This window comes from Eubalaena glacialis, chromosome 7 (genome assembly GCF_028564815.1).
Source record: "Eubalaena glacialis isolate mEubGla1 chromosome 7, mEubGla1.1.hap2.+ XY, whole genome shotgun sequence".
Classification (NCBI taxonomy): Eukaryota; Metazoa; Chordata; class Mammalia; order Artiodactyla; family Balaenidae; genus Eubalaena; species Eubalaena glacialis.
Window position 1 is genome coordinate 3,582,501 of NC_083722.1, and position 24,684 is coordinate 3,607,184.

Below are 24,684 nucleotides of genomic sequence, written 5' to 3' on the forward strand. Positions count from 1 at the left end.
ATACGCTCTCATTGGTTGCGCTCTGAGTACAGGATGTCTTCAGTTGATAAAAACACACTGAGCTGCACTCTTATGACACTGGACTGTTTATATACATACATACATGTTTTAACAAAAATTATTTTAAAAGGAATATATAATTGGAGTTTTTCACCTAAAAACTGATTCACTTTTGAATAATTACCCCTCCCTTGTTCGCCCCTCCCTACTCCCATGGCATTTATATGACCAATAATCTAAAGGGAGTTCTTTTTTCTTTAAACTGAAATATTGTTGACATACAATATTATGTTAGTTTCAGGTATACTACACAGTGATTTGGCATTTGCATGTATTATGAAATGATCACCACGGAAAGTCTAGTAACCATCTGTCACCATACAAAGTTCTTAAAAATTATTCACCATATTTCTTATGCTGTGTATCATATCCCCATGGCTTATTTATTCTATTACTGGAGGTTTGTACCTCTTAATCTCCTTCACCTTAAAAAAAAAAAACTAGAACAAGAAAAGGGAAATGCTCTACAGAAGTTTTCAAATTTGGAAATCAGTTTAAATGCAGTACTTTTGGGCATTTTTATCTTTCTTTCTTTTTTCCTTTCTTTAGTGTATAGGGATGCAAGAGATTTCTGTGCATTAATTTTGTATCCTGCTACTTTACCAAATTCATTGATTAGCTCTAGTAGTTTTCTGGTAGCATCTTTAGGATTCTCTATGTATAGTATCATGTCATCTGCAAACAGTGACAGCTTTCCTTCTTCTTTTCCGATTTGGATTCCTTTTATTTCTTCTTCTTCTCTGATTGCTGTGGCTAAAACTTCCAAAACTATGTTGAATAATAGTGGTGAGAGTGGGCAGCCTTGTCTGGTTCCTGATCTTAGTGGAAATGGTTTCAGTTTTTCACCATTGAGGACGATGTTGGCTGTGGGTTTGTCATATATGGCCTTTATTATGTTGAGGAAAGTTCCCTCTATGCCTACTTTCTGCAGGGCTTTTATCATAAATGGGTGTTGAATTTTGTCGAAAGCTTTCTCTGCATCTATTGAAATGATCATATGGTTTTTCTCCTTCAATTTGTTAATATGGTGTATCACGTTGATTGATTTGCATATATTGAAGAATCCTTGCATTCCTGGAATAAACCCCACTTGATCATGGTGTATGATCCTTTTAATGTGCTGTTGGATTCTGTTTGCTAGTATTTTGTTGAGGATTTTTGCATCTATGTTCATCAGTGATATTGGCCTGTAGTTTTCTTTCTTTGTGACATCTTTGTCTGGTTTTGGTATCAGGGTGATGGTGGCCTCGTAGAATGAGCTGGGGAGTGTTCCTCCCTCTGCAATATTTTGGAAGAGTTTGAGAAGGATAGGTGTTAGCTCTTCTCTAAATGTTTGATAGAATTCGCCTGTGAAGCCATCTGGTCCTGGGCTTTTGTTTGTTGGAAGATTTGTAATCACAGTTTCAATTTCAGTGCTTGTGATTGGTCTGTTCATATTTTCTATTTCTTCCTGGTTCAGTCTCGGCAGGTTGTGCATTTCTAAGAATCTGTCCATTTCTTCCAGGTTGTCTATTTTATTGGCGTAGAGTTGCTTGTAGTAATCTCTCATGATCGTTTGTATTTCTGCAGTGTCAGTTGTTACTTCTCCTTTTTCAATTCTAATTCTATTGATTTGAGTCTTCTCCCTTTTTTTCTTGATGAGTCTGGCTAATGGTTTATCAATTTTGTTTATCTTCTCAAAGAACCAGCTTTTAGTTTTATTGATCTTTGCTATCATTTCCTTCATTTCTTTTTCATTTATTTCTGATCTGATCTTTATGATTTCTTTCCTTCTGCTAGCTTTGGGGTTTTTTTGTTCTTTTTTCTCTAATTGCTTTAGGTGCAAGGTTAGGTTGTTTATTTGAGATGTTTCCTGTTTCTTAAAGTAGGATTGTATTGCTATAAACTTCCCTCTTAGAACTGCTTTTGCTGCATCCCATAGGTTTTGGGTCGTCATGTCTCCATTGTCATTTGTTTCTAGGTATTTTTTGATTTCCCCTTTGATTTCTTCAGTGATCACTTCGTTATTAAGTAGTGTATTGTGTAGCCTCCATGTGTTTGTATTTTTTACAGATCTTTTCCTGTAATTGATATCCAGTCTTATAGTGTTGTGGTCGGAAAAGATACTTGATACCATTTCAATTTTCTTAAATTTACCAAGGCTTGATTTGTGACCCAAGGTATGATCTATCCTGGAGAATGTTCCATGAGCACTTGAGAAAAATGTGTATTCTGTTGTTTTTGGGTGGAATGTCCTATAAATATCAATTAAGTCCATCTTGTTTAATGTATCATTTAAAGCTTGTGTTTCCTTACTTATTTTCATTTTGGATGATCTGTCCATTGGTGAAAGTGGGGTGTTAAAGTCCCCTAGTATGATTGTGTTACTGTCAATTTCCCCTTTTATGGCTGTTAGTATTTGCCTTATGTATTGAGGTGCTCCTATGTTGGGTGCATAAATATTTACAATTGTTATATCTTCTTCTTGGATCGATCCCTTGATCATTATGTAGTGTCCTTCTTTGTCTCTTGTAATAGTCTTTATTTTAAAGTCTATTTTGTCTGATATGAGAATTGCTACTCCAGCTTTCTTTTGATTTCCATTTGCATGGAATATCTTTTTCCATCCCCTCACTTTCAGTCTGTATGTGTCCCTAGGTCTGAAGTGGGTCTCTTGTAGACAGCATATATACGGGTCTTGTTTTTGTATCCATTCAGCCAGTCTGTGTCTTTTGGTGGGAGCATTTAATCCATTTATATTTAAGGTAATTATCGATATATATGTTCCTATTCCCATTTTCTTAAATGTTTTGGGTTTGTTATTGTAGGTGTTTTCCTTCTCTTGTGTTTCTTGCCTAGAGAAGTTCCTTTAGCATTTGTTGTAAAGCTGGTTTGGTGGTGCTGAACTCTCTCAGCTTTTGCTTGTCTGTAAAGGTTTTAATTTCTCCATCAAATCTGAATGAGATCCTTGCTGCGTAGAGTAATCTTGGTTGTAGGTTTTTCTCCTTCATCACTTTAAGTATGTCCTGCCACTCCTTTCTGGCTTGCAGAGTTTCTGCTGAAAGATCAGCTGTTAACATTATGGGGATTCCCTTGCGTGTTATTTGTTGTTTTTCCCTTGCTGCTTTTAATATGTTTTCTTTATATTTAATTTTTGATAGTTTGATTAATATGTGTCTTGGCGTGTTTCTCCTTGGATTTATCCTGTATGGGACTCTCTGTGCTTCCAGGACTTGATTAACTATTTCCTTTCCCATATTAGGGAAGTCTTCAACTATAATCTCTTCAAATATTTTCTCAGTCCCTTTCTTTTTCTCTTCTTCTTCTGGGACCCCCATAATTCGAATGTTGGTGCGTTTAATGTTGTCCCAGAGGTCTCTGAGACTGTCCTCAGTTCTTTTCATTCTATTTTCTTTATTCTGCTCTGCAGCAGTTATTTCCACTATTTTATCTTCCAGGTCACTTATCTGTTCTTCTGCCTCAGTTATTCTGCTATTGACCCCTTCTAGAGTATTTTTAATTTCATTTATTGTGCTGTTCATCGTTGCTTGTTTCCTCTTTAGGTCTTCTACGTCCTTGTTAAATGTTTCTTGCATTTTGTCTATTCTATTTCCAAGATTTTGGACCATCTTTACTATCATTATTCTGAATTCTTTTTCAGGTAGACTGCCTATTTCCTCTTCATTTGTTAGGTCTGGTGTGTTTTGACCCTGCTCCTTCATCTGCTGTGTGTTTTTCTGTCTTCTCATTTTGCTTATCTTACTGTGTTTGGGGTCTCCTTTTCACAGGCTGCAGGTTCGTAGTTCCCGTTGTTTTTGGTGTCTGTCCCCAGTGGCTAAGTTTGGTTCAGTGGGTTGTGTAGGCTTCCTGGTGAAGGGGACTAGTGCCTGTGTTCTGGTGGATGAGGCTGGATCTTGTCTTTCTGGTGGGCAGGTCCACGTCTGGTGGTGTGTTTTGGGGTGTCTGTGGCCTTATTATAATTTTAGGCAGCCTCTCTGCTAATGGATGGGGCTGTGTTCCTGTCTGCTAGTTGTTTGGCATAGGGTGTCCAGCACTGTAGCTTGCTGGTCGTTGAGTGAAGCTGGGTCTTGGTGTTGAGATGGAGATCTCTGGAAGATTTTCACCGTTTGGTATTACGTGGAGCTGGGAGGTCTCTTGTGGACCAGTGTCCTGAACTTGGCTCTCCCACCTCAGGGGCACAGCCCTGATGCCTGGCTGGAGCACCAAGAGCCTGTCATCCACACGGCTGAGAATAAAAGGGAGAAAAAATAGAAAGAAAGAAAGAGGATAAAATAAAATAAAATAAAGTAATATAAAATAAAATAAAGTTATTAAAATAAAAAATAAAAAATATTAAGAAAAAAATTTTTTTAAGTAGAAAAACAAAAACAAAAACAAAAACGGACAGATAGAACCCTAGGACAAATGGTGAAAGCAAAGCTATACAGACAAAATCTCACACCGAAGCATACACATACACACTCACAAAAAGAGGAAAAGGGGAAAAAATAATATATCCTGCTCCCAAAGTCCACCTCCTGAATTTGGGATGATTCGTTGTCTATTCAGGTATTCCACAGATGCAGGCACATCAAGTTGTTTGTGGAGCTTTAATCCGCTGCTTCTGAGGCTGCTGGGAGAGATTTCCCTTTCTCTTCTTTGTTCGCACAGCTCCCAGGGTTCAGCTTTGGATTTGGACCCGCCTCTGCGTGTAGGTCGCCTGAAGGTGTCTGTTCTTCGCTCAGACAGGACGGGGTTAAAGGAGCAGCTGCTTCGGGGGCTCTGGCTCACTCAGGCCGGGGGGAGGGAGCGGTACGGAGGAGGCGGGGCGAGCCTGCGGCGGCAGAGGCGTCATGATGTTGCACCAGCCGGAGGCGCGCCGTGCGCTCTCCCGGGGAAGTTGTCCCCGGATCACGGGAGCCTGGCCGTGGCGGGCTGCACCGGCTCCCGGGAGGGGCGGTGTGGAGAGTGACCTGTGCTCGCACACAGGCTTCTTGGTGGCGGCAGCAGCAGCCTTAGCGTCTCATGCCCGTCTCTGGGGTCCGCGCTGATAGCCGCGGCTCGCGCCCGTCTCTGGAGCTCGTTTAGGCGGCGCTCTGAATCCCCTCTCCTCGCGCACCAGGAAACAAAGAGGCCAGAAAAAGTCTCTTGCCTGTTCGGCAGCTCCAGTCTTTTTCCCAGACTCCCTCCCGGCTAGCTGTGGCACACTAGCCCCTTCAGGCTGTGTTCACGCCGCCACCCCCAGTCCTCTCCCTGCGACCCGACCAAAGCCCGCGCCTCAGCTCCCAGCCCCGCCCGCCCCGGCGGGGGAGCAGACAAGCCTCTCGGGCTGGTGAGTGCTGCTCAGCGCCGAGCCTCTGTGCGGGAATCTCTCCGCTTTGCCCTCCGCACCACTGTGGCTGCGCTCTCCTCCGCGGCCCGGAAGCTCCCCCCTCCGCCCCCCGCAGTCTCCGCCCGCGAAGGGGCTTCCTAGTGTGTGGACACCTTTCCTCCTTCACAGCTCCCTCCCACTGGCTCAGGTCCTGTCCCTATTCTTTTGTCTCTCTTTTTTCTTTTGCCCTACCCAGGTACGTGGGGAGTTTCTTGCCTTTTGGGAGGTCTGACGTCTTCTGCCAGCATTCAGTGGGTGTTCTATAGGAGCAGTTCCACGTGTAGATGTATTTCTGATGTATCTGTGGGGAGGAAGGTGATCTCCGCATCTTCCTCTTCCGCCATCTTCTCCTCTCCCTGGTACAAGGTGGCCATCCCTGGTTTCACATCAACATGATCTCAGGCACAAACCTCCTTGTTTTTCCATTTTGGCTTTAAGTTACTTGCTGAAACAACCGGCCCGCGGTCCCCAGGATTGTCGCGGCTTCGGCCGCCGGGGCCCCTCCAGAGCCGGCAGCCTCAGTGAGGCCGCCCTCCCCTCGGGCTCGGGGGCAGTTTCGTGACGGCAGGGCGAACAGACCCCGAGCCGGGAGTCGATCATATGATTTTTTCTTTCATTCTATTAATGTGATGTATCACATTGATTGATTTGCATATGGTGAACCATCCCTGCATCCTTGGATTAAATCCCACTTGATCATGGTGAATGATCCTTTTAATGTGCTGAATTTGGTTTGCTAGTATTTTACAGAGAATTTTTGCATTTATATTCATCGGGGATATTAGTCTGTAGTTTTTTTTTTTTTTAATATTTACTTATCAGTTGTGGAACGTGGGATCTTTGTTGCGGCATGTGGGATCCTTTTCACTGACCAGGGATTGAACCTGGGCCCCCTACATTGGAAGCGCAGAGTCTTAGCCACTGGATCACCAGAGAAGTCTCTGTAGTTTTATTTTCTTATAGTGTCCTCATCTGGCATTGGTATCAGGGTAATACTGGTCTTATAAAATGAGTTTGGGAGTGTTCTGTCTTCTTCAAATTTTGGGAAGAGTTTGAGAAGGACTGGTGTTAATTCTTCTTTAAATGTTTGGTAAAATTCACCAGAGAAGCCACGTGGTCCTGGGCTTTCCTTTGTTGGGAGATGATTTTTTTTTTTTTGATAACTGAATATTTATTTGACATCTGGATTCAATCTCACATATATTTGCATAAGTAATTAAAAATTATCTCAAGTGATTAAGTGGTCACAGTTGCGTCTGAGTTCAACTGATCCCACGTTCATTCTTCATTTATAATTCTACCCTCATTCTGCCGTATCACCAAAAAGAAGAGAGCTGCGGGTCCTTTCCTTACAGTAACATGGGGGGAAGCCTACTTAGAGGTTATCAGTTTCTAGTCTGGGACACAAAAATCACCATGCCATTGGAACAAGTGCACACATCTACCTGTGAGGCCCACGCAGCCATGTGGGGACATTGCCAGGACTGCTGCCAGCATCTGTAGTTCCAGGTCGAACACTACAGGAAAGGCACTCCTGATCCACACACCGTGAGCTTACGGGCTGCAGGAAGGAACTCTTGCCCTCTCCCCAAAGGGTTCTGGCAACCCACCAACTATGTGATTACAGGCCTACCTGGAAGCCACAGGTTGGCAGCTGATGTAAAAGGTAACAAGTGAAAACGTGCCACAAACCCCTGCTCTCCCATGTTCTGGGAAAGCAGGCTGAAACGCAGGCTGCTCCTGTGGGGAGGAGCATAGTCTGAAGGGAGGCAAGTTCAGAAAGCCCAGGAAAAGAAAGAGCAGAGGAGAGCGCATTTGCAGACACTCTGAGTGACAGGAGGCCCTGGACCCTTGAGAACAAGGATCCCAGCTCTTCGAGCTCCTCCAGTCCTTTTCTTTTGTTGCTGGATTCATTTCACTGCCCCATCCTGTTCTGCAATGTGAGATGCCCTAAGGAAAGCCTCACTCCCCAAGCACTGATCAACCTGTGATTCTGACATATGGACCCACAGGGCTGCAGAGTGGGGACCACATCACGTGGCTACACCTGGCCTAAAGGGCTCCCCATCATCTTATAGATACGCTGTTTGTCACTCAGCCATAAAACGGACACCAAAATCATTCTCATGCTCACAAAGTCAAAATGCTGACGTTTGTATTAATTTTAAAGGACATGTTAAAGCACTCGGGAGGTTCAAATTATTCATTCATAGTTCACAAATTGGTTAGTTATCTACGGGTTTTAAAAAATGGGCTTTTGATGATTTTCAGAAATAATAATTGGACCTCTTCCCCATCTCCTCCGAATATATCAATAAAACAATATGGCATTGTTTCTGTGACCTTCGGGGCTGTAGCACTGTTACGTTTTCCTCCTTGGTGGTAGGAGATTAAAACAATAACCTCCCAGGTGATGTGGAGCCGAGCCGCACAGCAGCTCCTTAATTGTCGATAAATCCATTTTCTAATTACACGGGAAGAAGACATGTTTGTCTTTGGCCCTGATTACATTAAAAATACCACCAGGAGCAACATTGCTTTAATGTGCATTACAGAAACATGACTCCCCAAGTGAATCTGATCCATTAATAACATCTCTTTAACTACTGTCTAATGATTTTCACAGACATGTAATAGAATATTTTACGGCTGTTTTCAACCATCTGTCCTTTCTTTCAATATGAATTTGCCAGAGACATAATGAAATTTCTTGTGCTCTGTGCTATCACACGTTTTTAAATATGACACAGCAATTAGACGTAGCAACACTGTCACACGCTCTACATGGAGCCATGCTCTGGGCATTGCTCAAGGGACTGGAACCTTCTGTCTGCGAGATCCTCTTAGGCTACTCCTCGAGCTGCCCACAGTTCCAGCCTGTGTGGCAGCACATGCAGGTACGTACCCAAGATGTGCAGGGCTAATGGGTCACAAGTTTGAATCAGTCACAGAACAAGAACGACTAGCTGCATCACAGGCGCTGCACTTCAGAGAGTTAAATGTGATGTTTATAATTGCAATCCTTTCCTTCAATAATATATCATGCCATATTTTAAGCTTCTTTTAATTTACAAATTTACTCTTCACTGAGTGCTTATTATGGGCTAGTCACCTTCTATGGTTAGGTTTTCTTAGTGCGTGGCTCATGTTTAAATATGTATGCAAAAGAGAAATTCATCTGGTGAAGAGGTATATCTTAAAGCAACGAACCAGCTTTCAAGACACAGCAGCCTACTTCCAGAGTCTCTTTCAACAGGAAGTTGTCCTAGAGGTGGCGGGCAGATCCTGGCAGGCCTGGGTGCTGTAGAGTAAGGAGGCCTGTGAAGTGATACGTGAAGCTACAGACTGAAGGACCTATTCCAAGGTGGGGCACGTGGGGGCCACGGAGGAAGGCCAGGTGACCACTTCCAAGGTTCTGTAAGAAGAGAACTGTGACCCAGGACACCATCTGGACAAAGCCCCCCCCCCGCTCAGTTCTCTACTGTCAGACCTGAGGTTTTCCAGAGGAGATTCTCTGGAAATATTCTTGATTTCTCTTTCTCTCTCTCGCTTTTTTTTTAAAGGTAGGATAAAGGAGAAATAAAGAGTCTCCCACAAGCAGCTGCCTGTGTTTAGATCTTACAATGCATCTTTACCGTGAAGAATGAAAGCTCTACTGCATATTGAAAAAAATCATTAAAATTTCACCACCACCAAGAGAAAAACAACTAATCTCACCCCCTCCAGGGCAGCTAAGGTACTAAGGATAGTGTCACCCTTAAAAGCAATTATTGTGGTTAAAATGAGGCATATATCCATCTCTCCCCACTCCTGGCTTCCCCCAGAGGTGATAATGAATAGAACCCGAGAGGCTGATACTGCACAGGAAAGTTTTCACGAAGACCTAAGTTACAAAAACGAAAATCAAGATCATTCAGTGTGCTTCATCCTGTTTGGCTGGTGCCACTAGGACATTTCTTCTCGGTGGGAGGGGGTTATTTATAAACTCGGCCAATGATTAGTTCAAGGAAGGCTGAAAGAAAAATAAAGCTTTAGCTTGAGATTCCTTAAATCTCTTCTTGGTCTTTCTATTTTCCTATACTTTTAATTTTGTCTTTATAGTAATAATTCGTAATTTTAAGGTCCCAAATACTAAACTGAAGTACATATACATAAATATGTATTTTTCCTGCCTCTATTTCAAAGAGATATCATGCTTAGGACAAGTTTAAATTCTAACAAATACTGAGACGAGCTGAGAATATAAAATACAAGCCAATCCTCCTCCTTCAGTTTTATCCAGCTAAGCGTTAAAGGTCTGCTCCTTAGCCAACGGGGCTTATGTATATCACGCATATAATTAATGCACTAGGATGCGGCCAGGTACCGCTGACTGCAGATAGAGAAGGACGCCTTCCACATACTGAGAAAAACCTAGATTCTCAGCTAGAGGTTCTGCAACTACTATTCAAAGTTCGTAGTATCTGAAGGAGGGGCATCCCAGAACCCAGTGTGGAGACTTCTGCGTGTCAACACAAATGTGCAATCTTCAATATTGCCTTGTTCCATGAGTCCTGGGCCTTCATGAGACGGGTTCAGAGCCAGCGCAGACAGGAGCACAAGCCTGGAGGATCCAGGTCAAAAATTCGATGCAGCCAGTAAATGTGCTTGGTGGGCCCACAGCATGTGTTTAAAACAACGTGCACCAACATTTAAAAATCCAATTTCACATTAAAATGGGAAGATCTGAAAATACAAAGACTTCATTCCTACCTTCAGTTGGAACTAACAGCTGTCCCTTAACATGTACAAGCTTCCCAGTCAGCCCCGGGGCCCGCCAGGTGAATGCTTTCCATATGCCTCTGCACCCTTCTCTTTCCTGACTGACCCGGTGATTTCAGAGGTAATGAGACGTAGGTGGAGCCCCAAGCCCTTGTCCTTGAACTGGATGGTGGGGAGCAAAGTCTGAGAATATAATTAGAATCCAATCATAATCGAATTGTAACATAATTCTTCTGAGGATTCCAGGACAAAGGGCTGTTGCAATTCTAAGGAGAAGGGGCCTGGGGTTGTTTTAAAATACTGCCACCAATTTTGTGACACTCCTACCATTGAGAATTGGTGGTGGGGGGGCTATGTCCCCATCCCTTGAATCTGAACTTATGACTGCTTTGACCAGTGGAATCTGGCAGAAGTGAGGCTACGCGAATTTGGAGGCAAGGTCCTAAGATGCCTCGCAGCTGTGTCCTGTCCTCCGGAGCACCGTCCTCTGCAGTTCTGATCATAGTGTAAGAAGTCTGAGGCTGCCATGATGTCAGGGAGCCTGGCCACGTGTAGCTGTTCTGTTTAAGGGTCATGGCTGGTCCCAGCCTAGGCACCAGACCTGCGAGAAGAAGCCTCCAGGTGACTCCAACTCCAGCCAACTGTGCCATCCCCAGCAGTTTTAGTCTTCCCAATTGAGGCCGACATCATGAATCAGACAAGCCACTTCCACTGCACACCATCAGAATTCCTGATCCACAGGAGCTGTGAGTATAATCAAAATGGTGGTTGTTTTACATGGTTAAGTTTCGGTGGTAGTGATAGACTGTGAGAACAGGGCCTGTGGAATACTCAGAAAATCTCTGCAATGGCTTCTTTTGTGCTACAAATACTACTATCTGTTAGCCTCTGCTGGGTTCTAAGCCTCATCCAAGATTTTCAAATTGAATACTCAGTGGTCTGCCCTCTATTCCTCTCCTCCTCAGGAACCAATGGGAAGGAGGTTAACTGGGCAGTTTTCAGTCTCTACTCTAAGCAGTGCGGTTTGGAAATAATTCTTGGCTGCTCTGTGCCTGAGGGCTAAAACACCGAAGGGCGTTTGCTTATGCTATGATCTGACGGACTTCCTTTGAAAATGAGGCTTCCATCTTCATCTTGAAAACAAGGATGATGTCAGCTGATCACCTATTTCACAGTGGTTCAAAGGTTTGGTGAATATGAATCTCAGATTTCTAAGAGTGGGAGAATACGATTTTATCTACAGAGGGACAGAGGCAGAGGGATTATGCCTGAAACCTCCTGTATATTTTCCCAAGCTGCCCATCACATAGTTACATATAAGCAGGGCTGTACACAGGAATATGCTTCTTTAATGCGGTAAAGGACACATTTCAGTAGCACTCATTTTGTTTAGAGTTGTTGGCTCTTCGAAAATATCTTAAATATCCCCTACTGTGTAAATGCCATAAATGTGTGTAAAACTTGAGAATGGCAACATGAAGGAGAAATATGGAAAAGTGCTAATCTGATGACTGAAGGAGGACCACCGCGATCTCCATTTCTTTGTGCGTTTAGAGAGCTGTGCGCTTGACTGGTGTGACCACTACTGAAATGTTAATTTGGGCAGAAAACAAAAATCACAGATGAGTTTAGAAATTTTTCAACTTTACATTTCTCTGCTAGTGAATATACCTTCTTATGGCTTTCCTTAAATGGCACAGTTGATTATTCTTTAGGAGCTCAGAAAGAAGTTTTCCTAGTAAAGCATGTCCTTGCTTGGAACTAAATCACCTGACCAGAAAAGTCTTGTCCTGTTCTCCAAGATGATTTCTTTTTAAGTACCAACTGCCTCTTTAAGAGCATGATTCAGTGATACACAAGCGCTCTGGTGCCAACACAATTATCATCCGAGTGAAGGATGCTCGCTTAATTTACCTCTAGGCCCACACTCCTGTGTTGTCTTGCTATGGCATGCTGTTTCCGTCCTACTGTTCTGACTTGAGGAATATTTTATTAAGTATTTTCTTCAATCATTTTAGCCATAGCTGTCAAATATGTCTTTATGGCACCAGGTTATTTAAATGACTAACAGAAATATAAAATCCAACTAGAGCCATAAGATGCTGTAACTTATCTTCTTTGACCAGTTTGTGGGGCTAAAGGACAGGTTATCACACGGTAGCAGTGTCTGTTTCCTATTATTGCAAACACGCCAGGTCAAGTGCATTTGTAGAGAGATGAGAAGTGATGATTAGGAAATGAAGACAGTTTTCCAGACACACAGTAGACCTCACAGCTTCCTTACGACTGTCATTTTAGGAGATGATAATGCATTCCTGGATGGTGTCTTTGTTCGAAACTCTTCTGAAGGCCACTCCTCTCCCGGGGCTCCTGCTAGACCTCCACACATCACCACTTTTCACTGTGTAGTTAATTGTTTTTGAGAGAGTCTGTCTTCCCCTAAGATGATCAGCGGCTTGACAGCAAGGACAAAGTGGCTGTCCACCTTTCATCCCTGGCGTCTAGCAGAGCATGGGCGACAGCAGGTGCTCAGTATTTATTGAATGACTCTACGTTCTCTTGCATACTGTCTTTGTTGGCAAAGTTTTATCCTTTGAGGGTAGATTTACCTTTTGGAAACAGTTAAAAGTGATTCAGAGTCAAGAATGAAGAAAGAGGCCAAGATACTACTCAATTTTCTTATGTGCCTTAGAAAGTAAAACTGAAGGCGATTCTGAAAAGGAAGCTTATTGGAGTAAACAGGCCCTTCAAGGCGAATAATTTGAAGAGTAACACTTGGATGTAGAACTCTCCTATGGTTCTTAAAAATCATTGCTCGAGATTTCGAAGCACAGCTTCTTCGAAAAACCAAGCTTCTAAAAGTAAATGCTTTCTTTTCTGCAGAAGAGTATGTGTGGAATGAAAAACAAAAATCATTTGTATTGCTGTTTCTTAAATGGACATTTAGGGACTGCCCTGGTGGTGCAGTGGTTAAGACTCTGTGCTCCCAATGCAGGGGGCCCGGGTTTGATCCCTGGTCAGGGAACTAGATCCCACATGCATGCCGCAACTAAGAGTTCACATGGCGCAACTAACTATTAAAAAAAGTGGATCTCTAACACTATCCATCTATCAAAATCACCGCCCCCCGCAAAAAAAAAAAAATGGACATTTAAATATGGACAGACTTCATAGTTTGGCAATCCATGGTGTTGTAAAAGGGACTGGCAAACACTTCGCCTTTCCATCCTGGCTTCCTGTTCCACATCCTTGCTGTTTCTCTACATCTCAGTCCGAAGCAAAGCACCAGTCTAGGCAGAGCCAGGAAGGCACAACCCTGTTCTTCCTCTGGTTTGCGTCTTCCTGTGGCAGTAATAACGTGCTGGTGTAAGCCATCTTTTCCCTAACGCCCATGGAACGCAGGACTGAAGAAATGCAATGATGGGATGGCATTAACAGACAACCTGGATCAGCTAAGAAAGGAGCAATGCCGGCACACGGTGCTGAGGATAAGCACCACTGCGAATGGGCCAGAAGCGGATGGCGGGGCCCTGTGCAGTGTCCTGAACCCGATCAGGGCTGAAGCCTGGCCTCCCTCTACATCCGGCATTCTTCACTGAATGTGCTATATTTAATTTATTTAAATAATTTACATTTAATCCAAATGAATGAATTCCAAAGCTGATCTATCTAGAATTTCTTTTTTTAAACCTGATGTATAACATATGTAGTAAAGTACACACACCCTTAGTGAATCAAATTATCCTTTTAACGGCTGAAATTAAGTAATTCCCTTCTCTGATGACTTCCAAAAGGGAAAAGTAAATGAATGAATTCACTTTCAGCGTTACTATCGATCACTTCAGAATGAGAAGAAAACCCTAAAACAAATTTAATCCCAACATTAATTTCAGTAAAACCCAAAGAAGGTGAAAATCAGGGACTTCCCTGGTGGTGCAGTGGTTAAGGATCCATGTGCCAACACAGGCGACATGGGTTCAACCCCTGGTCCGGGAAGATCCCACATGCCACAGAGCAACTAAGCCCATGCGCCACAACTACTGAGCCTACGCTCCAGAGCCCACGAGCCACAACTACTGAGCCTGCGTGCCACAACTACTGAAGCCCGTGCACCTAGAGCCCATGCTCTGCAACAAGAGAAGCCACTGCAATGAGAAGCCCACGCGCTGCAATGAAGAGTATCCCTGCGCGCTGCAATGAAGACCCAACGCAGCCAAAATAAAGAAGTTGAAAATCAGAAAAAAGGGTTGTTTTTTTAAAAGATCATGTACAGAAGAGATTTTATGTAGTTCCTGTGAAATGACAGGGACGGGCACCTCAAAGCAAGCTGCATTCTACATCGAGTAGAAGTGGTCCTCTCAGTGACCTTCAGAGCCTCTTAACTGCCATGGACACTATCTTAGTCCACTGGGCTGCTTTCACAGAACACCACAGACTGGGTGGCTTCTAACAACAGATACTTACTTCTCATACTTCTGGAGGCTGGAAGCCTGAGGTCAGGTGCCAGCAGAGTGGGGCTCTGGTGGGGGTCCTCTTCCAGGCTGCAGAGTGCAGACCCCTCTCTGTGCCCTTACATGGCAGAGAGCAGAGAGAGGAAGCAAACTCTCTCGGAACCCTTAGAAGGGCGCTAATCACATTCACGAGGGCTCCACCCTCACAACCTCATCTAATCCTAATTGCCTCCCAAAGACCCCACCTAATATCACTGCATTGGGATTAGAGGTTTCCACATATGAATTTTGGTGGGGACACACACATTCAGTCCATAACAGACACAGGGTACCATTTTAAACTACCATAAAGACAGCCAGTGACCCACTCCAGTGTCTAACAGCACCAAAGGGGCTACAGACATTATTTGTGCTCAGCTAATTCTACTCAGACGTTCTGCTGCAGTCACCTTCTCACTGTTGTGTTCTCCAGGGCTCTGCCTGTCTAATGTGTCCTAAACACCTGTATTTCCACATCTTGCACCATAGCCTCTGCTGATGCTGCTTATGTAACCCCCTTGGAAAAAGAGGCACCAGCACATCCTGTTAGGACACATGTATATAGATAACACATGAAAACTTGACCCTGTCCACACGGGTTCAGTTCTTCTGAGAGCAGGGCTGTGAGGAATTCTCCCCCTGCCTACAACGCACACACACTTCCCAAAACACACACCTAAACATCCCCAAACAAGTGGTCAACTGAGAATGTATGAGATCTGCTGGCAATCCTTATGAAAGTCATGGCTTGCTGAGGGAAACCCTTCAACCAACTGAAGATTTAGCTGAAATTTAGATCAATATCTACTTCCCTTCATCCCTCGTCTTTCCTTGGAATGCTGAGTGCAACATAAAATAAAAACACGCATTGCTGTCACCCAGGAAATGTGGCCAAGACTCTAACAGAGGAGCAGACAGGTTACAGAGGGGTGTGAGTGCAGGCCAGGCTCGGGAAACAGGTAGTTTTGGTGATGGAAAGGAACCCTGGGTCAGCTGGCCCATCATGCCTGCTCTACAGCCCCCAAAGGACACTGGCTTTCCCCAAGCTGTGCGTGGGTGCAGCAAAGCTACCAGGAGCAGCTGGGGCCGGAAGCTACGTCTCTGCAGAGTTGTCGAGGATGATGGGACTGCACTGCTGCCTCATGTGCAGAGTTGGCCTGTTCTTAGGGTGTAGTGGGATATCGCTCTAACCAGGGCTGTGCAGGGACGTCTAAGATCCAGAGCAGGAAAAAGAGAAAAGATTACCAAAGTGATTAAAAGGTGTTAGTTTAAATGAAGGTTTCCTTTTCAAAGTGTTTTTCCGAATAGAAGAAAGGATGAGGCTGCTGCCTCTGCCCCGGTCCTCTTTTGCCTGTCTTGGGGGGCATCAGGCCTCGATCCCAGTGGGGAGGCTGGAAGACCAGCACCCATCGTTTGGTGCCTTTCACTTATATAGTGTCATGGCTTTAGGAGACTTTTTGCATACGTTAGCTTTTCTGACCCAAAGAGAAATAGGAGAAGAAATGAATAAAATGGGTGGCGTTAAAAGTTTTCTCTGGTTATACCTCCCTGCTATAAAGAGTTAACATAAGGTGAGTTCCTTTTAAGGAAGGGAGTTTACTGGCAGCTCAAATTTGCTGTTTGGAAGCAGAATAAAGCATGTATTTGCATTTGTGGACACACACACATACACCCGTACACGGTTATATATTCTTGTAAAGATTTAAAAATGATACATCGATCCTGCTCTTCTTTTTTTCTGAGAATTCAATGCACAACTGAAAAAAAAGGGGACAAAAACCCCTCAGTAACTCAAAGTCAGGGTCTAAGTTGGTTTTACCTTTACTGTGATAAAACATATGTAAAATTTATCATTTATACATTGAGAAGAATTTATTACATTTTTATAAAATTGTGGTTATACATAAAATTTACCATTTAAACTTTATGTGTCCAGTTCAGGGGCGTAAAGTGCACTCACACTGTTGTACAGCCACCACCTCCATCCTCTCCAGAACTTTCCATCTTCCCAAACTGAAACTCTGCACCCGTTAAACACTAACTCCCCTTCTCCTGGCAACCATCCTTCTACTTCTGTGTCTACAAATTTGACTACTCTGGACACCTCATGTAAGTGGAATCATATGAGAGTTGTCCTTTTGTGATTGGCTTATTTCATCTAGACAATGCCTTCAAGGTTCATCCATGTTACAGCATGTGTCAGAATGCCATTCCTTTCGAATGCCAAATAATTTTCCACTGTATAAACCGTATTTTGTTTATCCATTTATCCATCAATTGCCATGTGTGTTGTTTCCACCTTTTGGCTATTGTGAATAATGTTGCTATGAACATGGGATAAATATCTCTTTAAGACTCTGCTTTCAATTCGTTTGGGCATATAACCAGAAATGGAAATGCTGGATCATATGGTAAAGCTATGTTGTATTTTTTTTTTTTTGCTAAGAACCTTGCCTTTTCTTTTTTTTAAAATTAATTAATTAATTTATGGCTGCGTTGGGTTTTTGTTGCTGCACGTGGGCTTTCTCTAGTTGCGGCGAGCGGGGGCTACTCTTCGTTGTGGTGTGCAGGCTTCTCATCGCGGTCGCTTCTCTTGCTGCGGAGCACGGGTTCTAGGCGCGCAGGCTTCAGTAGTTGTGACACGTGGGCTCAGTAGTTGTGGCCCACGAGCTTAGTTGCTCCGTGCCATGTGGGATCCTCCCAGACCAGGGCTTGAACCCGTGTCCCCTGCGTTGGCAGGCAGATTCCCAACCACTGCTCCACCAGGGAAGTCCTAGTAATGCTATGTTTAAATTTTTTGAAGAACAGCCATACAAGGTGAATTTTATAATAACTTGCCCCATCATGTGTACAGCCTGCTTTTGGCTATGGCTCTGTGTACCATTAATTTCTTACTGTGCTTAATCACAGGAGATGTGACTATGCCAGATGCAGTCTTATTATGCCAGCCACATAGGCTAATCAGTTTCCTTTACTACCAGCCACACATCACAGGTTCACAGGCAGAAACAAACAAGCTAAGTCTCAACATAAAACCACAAACGATGATTGAGTAGCGTCTCCCAGGAGACGGTTACCGATGCCTCTGAAGAGTCCGTAGTCCCCGAGGTCCCTGTGGAACCTCTGGATCCTTCTGAAGTTTACAGCACCTGCTCGCTCCACGTCCTCTGTGGCACCGTGTACGGCAGAGCAGGTGTACACGGTGACAGTGCGACTTCTTCCCAAACTTGAGGCTGTTGTGTACTGACTGCCTTCCACTGCTGCCTTTGGTACCCAGCTCAGTTCCCCAGTCCACTTGTTCCTCTGCCAGCATTTGCAGGCTTTTCAGCATCTGTATTATCACCCTGGCTTATCCACATCATCCTCAAATCTAATGACTCACTGTCTCCCTAACATCCCCCACCCATAGCATCTCACTGACATCTCCAAGCCCCAGACCCTGATTCAGGCTCCATTCTTCTGCTCTTCTCCGCCTATCACCCCTGGGCTTGCTCTTCTTCTTCAATGCAGTCTCCTGTCGATCGGTCCCTCCCATTCTCATGGCCCAGCTGCCCTTCCAACTTCAGGGCTGCTCTGCCCAGATGGAGCCTGGTGACCAGTCACCGCAGTGATGCCGGCATGGGTACCCTTGCTTCACCTGACTTCCGCTGCTGCATTCTCCTTGCCAAGCCCAGCCTGGGGAAGAGGGCACCAACCTCTCTTTCCCTTTCTGCTCCTGAAGTGTGTTATTCGATTTTAGATTTGTCTTCTCTGTTGCACAATTATCCTCGTACCCATTCTTTACAAACCCCCTCACGTTCTCTACATCTACTGCAACAAAACCTTCTCAACTTTTCTGTTCTCAATCAATACATCTTGATCCTATAATCCAAACTTTACACAAAGTTTTGCTCTTAAAATTTTTTGAAAGAATCGGGGCCATGTAAGATGAATGAATTTTCATGCTAAGAAAAACAAAAGTATAAAAGAAATTGTTGATATGTCATTACATAATTATTTTTTTATAGCCCCAAACACAAACCAGGTTGAAAGATGAATAGCAAAGTAGGAAAAAGAAAATATGAGCTTCTTTGACTTCTCCTTCTTTGCCTCAGAATTGTCCTGCACGTCTTTTGATCTATTCTACTCTCCCCGCTTCTCCAGCAGTATCTGAGGCTCCTTCAGGAAAACACGCTTTCCCCTCGTTGCTCTAGGACCTTGCTCCATTCAGTTCTTTCTACTCTTTATTGTGTATTTGATGATTTCTTTTGCACTGGTTCCCTCCTCCTAGTCAACAAACATAATAAAATCTTTACATCCTCACAGAAAAACCCAGATGGACCTGTCTTCCTGTTCCCCAGATTCTCGAACAGTCGCTCGTTCCCTCCTGCCCTTTACCACCAATCTTCTCTTCTGCATCTGGTGCCTCTGCCTCTGGACCACTAGCTTGCTCTGCCAATTCCGTTCTCTCCCATGAGGCTGCCCTTGGAGTTACGAATGGCCTCCCGCCTGTCTCTTCCCAGAAGGCCTCCTGCTGAGCTCTAAGTACCGGACACAGGCGCACAGCACCCCCTGAATCTCTTCTGAATGCTCCTCCTGGTCTCTTGTCTCTCTGGTAGCTCCCTCTAGGCAACATGGCCCGGTCTCAGGGTTTCACCTCTTATCAGGTGCCTTCCAAACTTAGGCCTCCTGCCCCAAGTGGCCTCTGAGCTCTAGGTCTGCATTTTCATCTGTATGCTGGACATACCTAGAAGATAGGATGCTGGCATCTCCAAGAGAACATTTCTTTCTTCACGTGGGTTCTCTTGGTTCCCTGTTGCTAACAGCATTCCCACTGAACAAAGCAACAGAGAAACACATACACACACAGTCACACTGAAGACACAAGTGAACTTTACCCACAACAGGGCAGCTCAGATTGGTGACCAGTGCTCTGACCGGGCATCAGGTCCTGTAACCTCAGGTATTCTTTTTACTATTAAAACTGAGAAAGGTATTAATTAATGTGACATTCTGAAACCCTAGAATGCTGTGTAGAAATAATGAAGACTTGAGTTAAACCAAAACTGTTGATATTTTAGACTAGGTTTAGGTGTAAATGTAGTAATTGGTTTTGTAATGATGATTTCTGTGTTGTTTTAGCTACTTTTTAAGGTGTTTGGAGAGTTTAAGAGAAGCCACTATATGAGATTAGTAACTGGTTTTTAAATTGGTTGAGGAAATATAATTAAGCTTTTAATCAATGCTTAAATGTTTAGCAAAAATCCATTCTCAAGTTTCAATGGCTGCGTGTGTAAGATTACTGAAGCGAGCACTAACTTGGGGGATACACTCGTCCATGGCCGTGAGCCCCCGGATATCAAACGGCAACCGGCACTTCGGAGGCTCGCCACGCCCGTCTCTGTCGCCCTGACAGTGGTTTGGAGCCGCAGGTCTGCCTAGGACGTCGAGGTGCTCATAACTACAAGCCGAGCATGTGTATTTCAGAGATGTGACCCCGTTTAAGTCTCAGTTTAGGTTCCTCTTTCAATTGTGTGTAGAGCACAGTTACCAGTGTGGCCCTGTAACACCTTAAATTACTAGTCAGATCGCATTTTGCTCGACATCAGTGGACCTTCTATACTCTTTAGTTGAAATGCATCAATTCTCAAGGAGGCCATGACCTGAGAGTGGTGAATATTTTATGTTATAGAGAGATTTTTATTGTAAAAAGATTTAGTCTGCACGTATGCTTTATTTTTATAACCTAGCATTTGCCACACACAGTTGTAGAAACTATAATGAAAGCATAAATCTCAGACTTGAAGGGCGAGTGCCTAGGACACATGTTAGTTCAGTATTAAAGGCTTCTCTTCCTCTCTGTCTTTCTCCCTGGCTTAGTCTCCGCGTGGAAAAAGATAACCCACAGCTGGTGTACACTGACTTTTAGGAAGGTGCCTAGGAATTGGGTCTCTGTCTGGTAATCCAGAGCTTATGGGCTAATGGCTGCAGGAAAGACAAAATAAAATATGCTGCTGTGTAGTTTCCGCCCTTTCCTGTGACGTACCAATGAGAGGCTCCCTATGCTTTCCACCCCTGCACAGCAATCTCATCTGCCCTTGGGCAGGAATCCTAAACACTTAACTGCGGGGTCTGCAGCTCTGGGTGGCATGCATCATTCCTTTTTTTTTTTTTTTTTTTTAAATTTTATTTATTTATTTATTTATGGCTGTGTTGGGTCTTCGTTTCTGTGCGAGGGCTTTCTCCAGTTGCGGCAAGCGGGGGCCACTCTTCATCGCGGTGCGCGGGCCTCTCACTGTCGCGGCCTCTCTTGTTGCGGAGCACAGGCTCCAGACGCGCAGGCTCAGTAGTTGTGGCTCACGGGCCTAGTTGCTCCGCGGCATGTGGGATCCTCCCAGACCAGGGCTCGAACCCGTGTCCCCCGCATTGGCAGGCAGACTCTCAACCACTGCGCCACCAGGGAAGCCCCCATCATTCCTTTTTAACCTTAGTGAAAACAGGCTACACAGGCATATAAGAAACAGAACAAATGGTAGCGATTATTATTCTTCTTGTTGTTATTATTATTATACTTGGAACCATTATATAGCAAAGAAAGGTTTTCCATCAAAAGGGATCAACATGTACCAATATGATAATCCTAAGAGATCCTGGTTGCTGAAGTTTCTGGAGAATATGCCTAGGCTGAGTTACTGCTAAGCCTGTATAGTCTCCTGTGCCGAGCTGCACCTCTGAGCTCACTTCTCTCTCCCTCACACCCCTCTCTGCCCCCTTCAGAGCCGCTAAATTAAGTATGTGGTTAGAAGTGGTCATTTCTCATCGTTTGACTCTGAGAAGAAATAAACAGAAGAGGCAGGAAAACAAATCTGGCAACTAAATAAGAAAGCCTGCATCTTATTTAAAGCTCTGCTTGAGTGGTTAAGAATAATAAGAACCAAAAGTCTTATTTACTTATGTATCAAAAGCTTTTATAGAAGGTACTAAGGGGGTAATCTAGTCCATTTTCTTGTCTCAGACTGGCCTGCATTGAAGACAAATGCTTCTTCATGTATATTCTTAAATGTCCACATTATAGGTGCTGCGTATTAAGATAAACAAATTCCAAAAACTAAAGCAGGATACAAATGGTGAGTGGCGTGTCAGTTCATCATAAAGGGGTTCAAAATTATAACTGGAGAGTCTCCCCTCTTTTCCTTTTCTCTTTAAAGGAAAGAAAGCTTTATTTTTATTTTTCCCCTTTAGAAGGCAATAGATATTAAACAACATGGTGTGCATGCTTCTATTAAGGCTTGATTTCACTCTGTGGAGATGCTGTAAAAACCCTACAAAAACAAAAAGGACTTGCTTATATTTTATAAAGATCAACCTTATTACCATTTTAATAAGCTAATTTAAGCCATCTGGTGTTTGGAAAATGGATCTGGTTCTCTAAAGAAAATAAAGATATAAATAACTCTTGAGTTCATGCTTTTTTTTTTTTTAAGGAAAAGGAGACCCTTTGGTCATATTCCCTGCATTCTAACACACTCATTCACCCACCAAACCCTGCTGGGCATCTGCCGCGGACCAGGCCCTGTTTAAGTTCTCGTGGTAAAGAAGCAGCCTTTGCTCCCCAGGTGCTTCCAAAGGGCAATAAATAAACAGAGGATCAGCGCAGATATCAGCAGAGAAGCAGGGAGCTGCCAAGCACCGAAGAAGAACTGTGGTCGTGCCCCAGCTCCAGCTAAACCACCAAGGGCCCCTCCCTCAGAACAAGGCCCAAGTGCAGGGCTCACCTCCGAAGCCCCCCTCTCAGCACGAGGGGCCCTGCCTTCACCGGGCAGCTCCCACCTGCTCCTTGGCTGGTGCTTTTGGGAGCCTTGCCCCTCCCTGCCCCTCCTGCCATGTGTCCCCTCATTACAACAGTCTCCTACACCAGCTCCTTGGGGCTGTCTGTCCGATCACCCCTGAGTTCCTAAGTCCCAGGAAAGTCTGGCACAGAGGAGCTGACTGAGCCAGGGAGCAGGCCTGGTGGAGGGAAAGGGCCCGGGCATCTAAAATGGCCGCAAAGGGTGTTTTCCTAGAACACAGTTTGTCTTTCAGATAGTCTAAGCTTCTGGAGACATACCAACATTTACTGGGAAGGGATGGGTTTTGGTTTCAAATAGCTCTGGGTCGAAATAAAAAACGAATACAAACACACACCTCCGTTGTCAGAGATGAGCTAGAAAAGTCCACAGTCTAATACCTGACACAAAGAGGGCCCTCAAAAAGGCAAAATCTAGTCTAATACGAAATACGCTAGTACCTAGTCTCTGCCCATGAAAACCCAGGGTCCAGCAGGAGACAGAGCCACGTGGAGGCTGGGAGACGGGAAGGGGCTTCCTATGGACCACAGGCTGGTCAGCAGCGGCTGCGAGCTCAGGGCAGGCTCCCTTGGTTTCACCGTCTGTGCTCAGGTGGGATGTAACGACTGGAGACACATCTGAGACGCGATCCTCAGGAAGAGTGCGGCCTGTTCTCGAGGGACAGAGGTGGAGGGCCAGAGAGGGTGGCTGGGCCAGAACCACAGGACGGGAGGGGGGCGGGGGCGGGGATGGACGCCGTGCGGGAGCACCCGAGGAGCGCCAGTCAGGGCGGTCAGATGCTGCTGAGAGGCCGGGATGCGGGCAGGCGAGGGGCTCCTGGCAGTGAGGAACCTGGGGCTCTGCGTGAGCCGCTCTAGCCCCGCTGGGATCCAGCCTGGCGGGGGGTGGGGGGCAGGTGGAGCCGTGAGAGCAAGGGACCCGCAGAAGGAGGGGGAAGAGCTGGCGGGGAGGGAGGAAGTCAAGGGTGTTCTGGAGGTGGGAGGCTGGACTGTCTTAAGGGGAGAGGGAGGGGAGGTTCTAGGAGGTTCTAGGAGGTTCAGGGGACGCCTGAAGCAGCAGGGTCGGCAGGGCTCCAGAGGAGGAAACCGGGCCTGAGCCAAAGTGGAACCGGTAACTGCTTCTTTATGAGGTAAAAGGAGGGAGCGAGGGTTTTCTGGCCTGGTAAGTTCCATGAAGACAAAACCGTCTACTTATTCAATAAACGGCACTGGGATAAGGGGTTATCATTTTGGACAAAGTCTGTTCCTATGCCAAGATAAATTCTAAGTGCATCAAGAATTAAACATAAAAAAGCATCTATAAAAGCACCAGAAGAAAATATAAGAGAATTTAAAAAATCTTGGATTGGGACTTTAGCATGATATAAAATTCAAAGGCAATGAAATAGAATGTAATGATACAAAAATTAAAATCTTCTGTATAAAAAAAGTGGTAAACAAGTCTAAAAAATAAATGATATTGAGGAAAATATACTTGTGGCAAATACAACAAGAAATAATAAAACAGTGATTAATATAGAAGAGAAAAACACATGGCTAATATACATAAACTATCCTTAGCTTGACCCATAACTAAAGAGATACCATCTTTCACAAACTGGGTTGCTAAAACTGAACATGTTTGATATTCTCAGGGCTGAAGGGTGAGGGTGAGGACAGGGCTGCTGGGATGGTGAGCTGCTTGGCAGTGTGGGGATGCAGGTCTACATTTGCAACGCTCACACCCTCTGACTTTATCCTAAACAAAGACACAGGTGCCAGGATGTCCACTGCTGCCCTGCTCATAATGGCAAAAAGCTGAGATCAATGTCAGTGCCCACCAGCAAGGGACCAGTTAGTTAAATGACAACATATCCATATTGTGGAATACTATTCAGCTGTTAAAAAAGAAAAACGTGTTCTGATATGTGACAATGTATTTTATAAGCTATATTGTGTTAAGTGGGAAAAAAGAGGCTATCAAGGAGTATTTACAGTGTAACATCATCTCTGTTGAATAAAAAAGAGTGCACACATGCATGTCCACATCCACACACACTCTACCTCTAACTGCACAGGGGATTTCTGGAAGGCCACATAGGAATCTTACTGTGGAAAGTGAGATTCAGAGCCAGGAGAGGAGGGTGAGGAGAACAACTTTCTTTCTGCCTTTAAGTTTTTTATTTTGAGAATGTATTACCTTCATTAAAAAATGACCA

At 44.4% G+C, this 24,684-nt stretch overlaps 1 protein-coding gene across 2 annotated transcripts in view; it reads right to left on the bottom strand.

Annotated features, from left to right (window-relative positions):
- LYRM4 (LYR motif containing 4) overlaps window positions 1–24,684 on the bottom strand; it is a 128,933-nt gene that overhangs the window by 51,062 nt on the left and 53,187 nt on the right. Inside the window, exon 3 of one of the 2 annotated variants that reach the window (XM_061194784.1) lies at window positions 21,032–21,141. The exons of the other annotated variant lie outside the window; for it this stretch is intronic. Coding sequence (XP_061050767.1) covers window positions 21,112–21,141 — 30 coding nt within the window. The 3' untranslated portion in view covers window positions 21,032–21,111. Of the gene's footprint in view, window positions 1–21,031; window positions 21,142–24,684 lie in introns of those variants that run through there. 2 annotated transcript variants of the gene reach the window in all.